The sequence below is a fragment of the Drosophila nasuta genome, unplaced genomic scaffold (genome assembly GCF_023558535.2).
Source record: "Drosophila nasuta strain 15112-1781.00 unplaced genomic scaffold, ASM2355853v1 ctg91_pilon, whole genome shotgun sequence".
In the NCBI taxonomy this organism is placed as follows: Eukaryota; Metazoa; Arthropoda; class Insecta; order Diptera; family Drosophilidae; genus Drosophila; species Drosophila nasuta.
Window position 1 is genome coordinate 4,152 of NW_026869627.1, and position 3,086 is coordinate 7,237.

Genomic DNA, 3,086 nt, shown 5'->3' on the forward strand with positions numbered 1-3,086 from the left:
TCTATTCGTCCCACTCGTTAATTGAACCTTAAAGGTAATTAGCGCATGGTCACTCAGCGTGACGTCGTCCAGGACCTCCCATTTGGCATTCGCTGCTATAGATCTGCTAACAAAGGTAACGTCGATATAGGATGATATGTCATTGTCAAAAGTCGGCCTGAGTCCGTCGTTCAACAAAACCAGGTCCAGCATGTACATCGCGTCCACTAGTGCTCTACCTCTACGGTTTGATGCTGTGCTACCCCACTCTAACGCCCAGGCATTGAAGCCTCCCGCTATTACGACAAGGCCACGGCCTCTTACGTGTTCCACCAGCGCCTCTAACATCCCCTCAAATTGTTGCAGGCTGTCACTGGGAGGGGCATAGCAGCTGTAGAAGTGTACTCCTTTAACTTTGCCATAGGCAAAACCGCGTAGGGGGTTTTGTCTTTCTTGCACTTGAAATCCCGCGCAGCACTTTATTGCCGACTTGCCTGTCTCGTCGAATATTGTATCTATGTCAGCGTTCCCTCCACTTGGGATGTAGGGTTCGATCAGTAGGAACAAGTCAATTTTCCGTTCCACTGCTGTCTGTTGTAAGAGGCTCTGGGCGGCCCCGCAGTGTTTAACATTAAGCTGGGCAACATTAATGTATTCCTGCATTGTGCTGTTTGCTAGCTCCTGCTTGTTGTTTGGCCTTCCTATAAGTTGGACATCCAGAACTGCCCGTAGCGTGGTTTCTGTCCATATCCTCTTTACATATTAAGCAGGAAGGCTTCTCTACGCATCCTTTGGCTTTGTGTCCTCTGCCTCCACATCTTAGACAACAGTCTGATCGGTCAGCATTCTTACAGTTGCTGGCTTGGTGCCCGTACCCTAGGCATCTGTAACATCTCTTCGGTTGTACATCCTGAGTAATGCGGCACCGTGACCATCCCACCGTTAGTGTCCCTTTTTTGAGCACCATGATAGCATCACTGACATCTAGCATAACGGTCGCTATCTGTGTTCCATCTCTCATCATTCGAAGGCTTTGCACTTCCGGTCTCCCGATTCCCTAAATTGGGTCATCATGCTTTGAGCAAGATCTTCAGCATTCGTTGCCTCGTCCATTCCAGTGCACTTCAGGGCCGTTCTTTGTGATCCTGAGCGCACGGTGGCAATATTGCTGAGGGAGTTCTCTATCGCTTCTTTGATGTTCCGGTCTCCAGCGTTTTTCCCTCCTTTTCTAATATTAATTCTCCTTTTTGAGTCCTCCTGATTTTGCGGACGAGCTTACCCACCTCTTTCAGGTTCGGATCCTCCTTCATTTTTCGAAGGATGTCCACGTACGACATCTCTCCTGTCTTTTTAGTATAAGTGCCTCCGGTTTCTTGCGCAATCGTTTAGGCCTTACTTTTCCCACTCCTTGACGCTATGGGTTGAGTTTTCCGGGGTTGGCTTCTTCAGCACATCTGCATATTTGGCTGCCCTAGGAGCCTTTTTCCCCTCTTCCCATCGGCCTCCTGCCCACTGCTTTCGATAAGGATTCCCTTGGTCCTTGGGATTACCTTGGTCCTTGGGGCTTCCTTGGTATTGGCAGTCGATTTTCGCTTTTGGTGCCCCTCCGTTTGGGTACCAGTACTCTTGGGAGCGGCGTCTTTCGCCTTTCACTCCTGCAGCGCTAGTGCTCTTTTATTAAGTGCGTCGAGCTCTGCTATTGCGTCCTTCGATCCTTTCGTGACGTGTCTTTGTGTCTCGAAAGCCGTCATCAGTAGGATGATCCTACTCTGCATTTTGGCTAGTACCCTGCCGCTGGTCGCTGGATCTCGACGGCCGGGGGCCGCTTGCTCACCCTCACAACCGCCGGCACTGGGTTTCCTACTCCCTGCACCGTAATTTCTATACTTTTAACGACTTCCATGTAGTTAAATTTCTCCCATCCTTGCATTTTAGCCCTTCTGCCAGGGGCACACCCACATTAGTGGGATGCTGTTGCTACGCTTGTATAGCCACGCTTATATGCCACCCAACTCTGGGTAGCAGACGCTTACTGGATTTTTAAAGCCAGTCGGCGGTTAACCCGCTGGCCCGCCTTCTCATCTGTGTGTGTGTGTGTGTGTGTGTATGTGTGTGTGTGTGTGTGTGTGTGTGTGTGTGTGTGTGTGTGTGTGTGTGTGTGTGTGTGTGTGGGTGTGTGTGTGGGTGTGTGTGTGGACACCTGCTGATCACTGACATCAGGCATTGTGCTTCCGCTCATCACCGTGCGACGTCTAGCGACCGTCGTTAACCGTTCCGACTGCTGTTGCTGCGACGGCGAGAATTGCGATTGGGACTGTGCTGAGCTATTGGTTGTGCCACCGCCGCCGCCGCTGACGCTGCTGCTGATGGTGGCAGTGACGGGCGCCTCCTTATTATGGACACGCATATGGCTATTGAGGCGATTCTTGGTTGGGAATGCCTTCATGCATTTGTCGCACTTGAAGTGCTTTTCGCCCGAATGACTGATTTTATGTTGCCGCAACGAGTAAGAATCACAGTATGCCTTGTCGCACAAATAACACGCATTCGGCCGCTCCCCGGTGTTCGTCTGCTTGTGGCGACGTAGATGATCGAAGGCCGCATAGCTGCGTCCGCATTGATCGCATTTATACGGCTTGTCCTCGGCATGCGTGCGCATATGTGCCGCCAGGCTAGAGGTGGTATGATAGAAGCGTTCACAGATGTTACACTGATGTTGCTTCACATTCGAGTGCTTCATCATGTTGTTGTATAACGTCACAGTTATTCAGTAGTTGTATCTTTGAGCTGTTGAATTCAAGTTCAATTGAAAACTCATGCACGTCAGTGCAGTTTTAGTTCAGTTTTAATAATGTTCTTTTATTTGAAGTAAAATGCTCTCTTACCCTAAGTACATAAGTTCAGCGCGCACTGCGCTGCCGGTTCAACCGGCAGCGGCGCGGCTGCAATATATATTTCTTATATGTATATACTGTATTAGAATGAATGAATGCAGGTGAAATTGTGTTTTAAACCACGAGCGAAGGTTCGCTCCAGTGGACGTTTATTTTCCGAATAATTCAATACATTTGTTCTTATACTTAAGTAAACTATTTGAGACGCTGCTA

At 49.3% G+C, this 3,086-nt stretch overlaps 1 protein-coding gene across 1 annotated transcript; it reads right to left on the reverse strand.

Moving 5' to 3' along the window:
• Window positions 1-1,759: 1,759 nt before the first annotated feature.
• Window positions 1,760-2,722, reverse strand: LOC132798105 (zinc finger protein 501-like). The gene is made up of 2 exons (XM_060809824.1): window positions 2,195-2,722; window positions 1,760-1,846 (listed from the first exon to the last, which is right to left on the reverse strand). Exons 1-2 carry the CDS (start codon window positions 2,720-2,722, stop codon window positions 1,760-1,762), a joined length of 615 nt encoding a protein of 204 aa, XP_060665807.1.
• Between the last annotated feature and the right edge of the window lie 364 nt (window positions 2,723-3,086).

Bases quoted from the DNA above. Each gene is read 5' to 3' on its own strand.
- LOC132798105 (XM_060809824.1), bottom strand. From the start codon at position 2,722: ATGATGAAGCACTCGAATGTGAAGCAACATCAGTGTAACATCTGTGAA. The intron at 1,847-2,194 runs GTCAGTGATCAG...ATTACGGTGCAG, and splicing joins GCGGAAGCACAATGCCTGAT to GGAGTAGGAAACCCAGTGCC.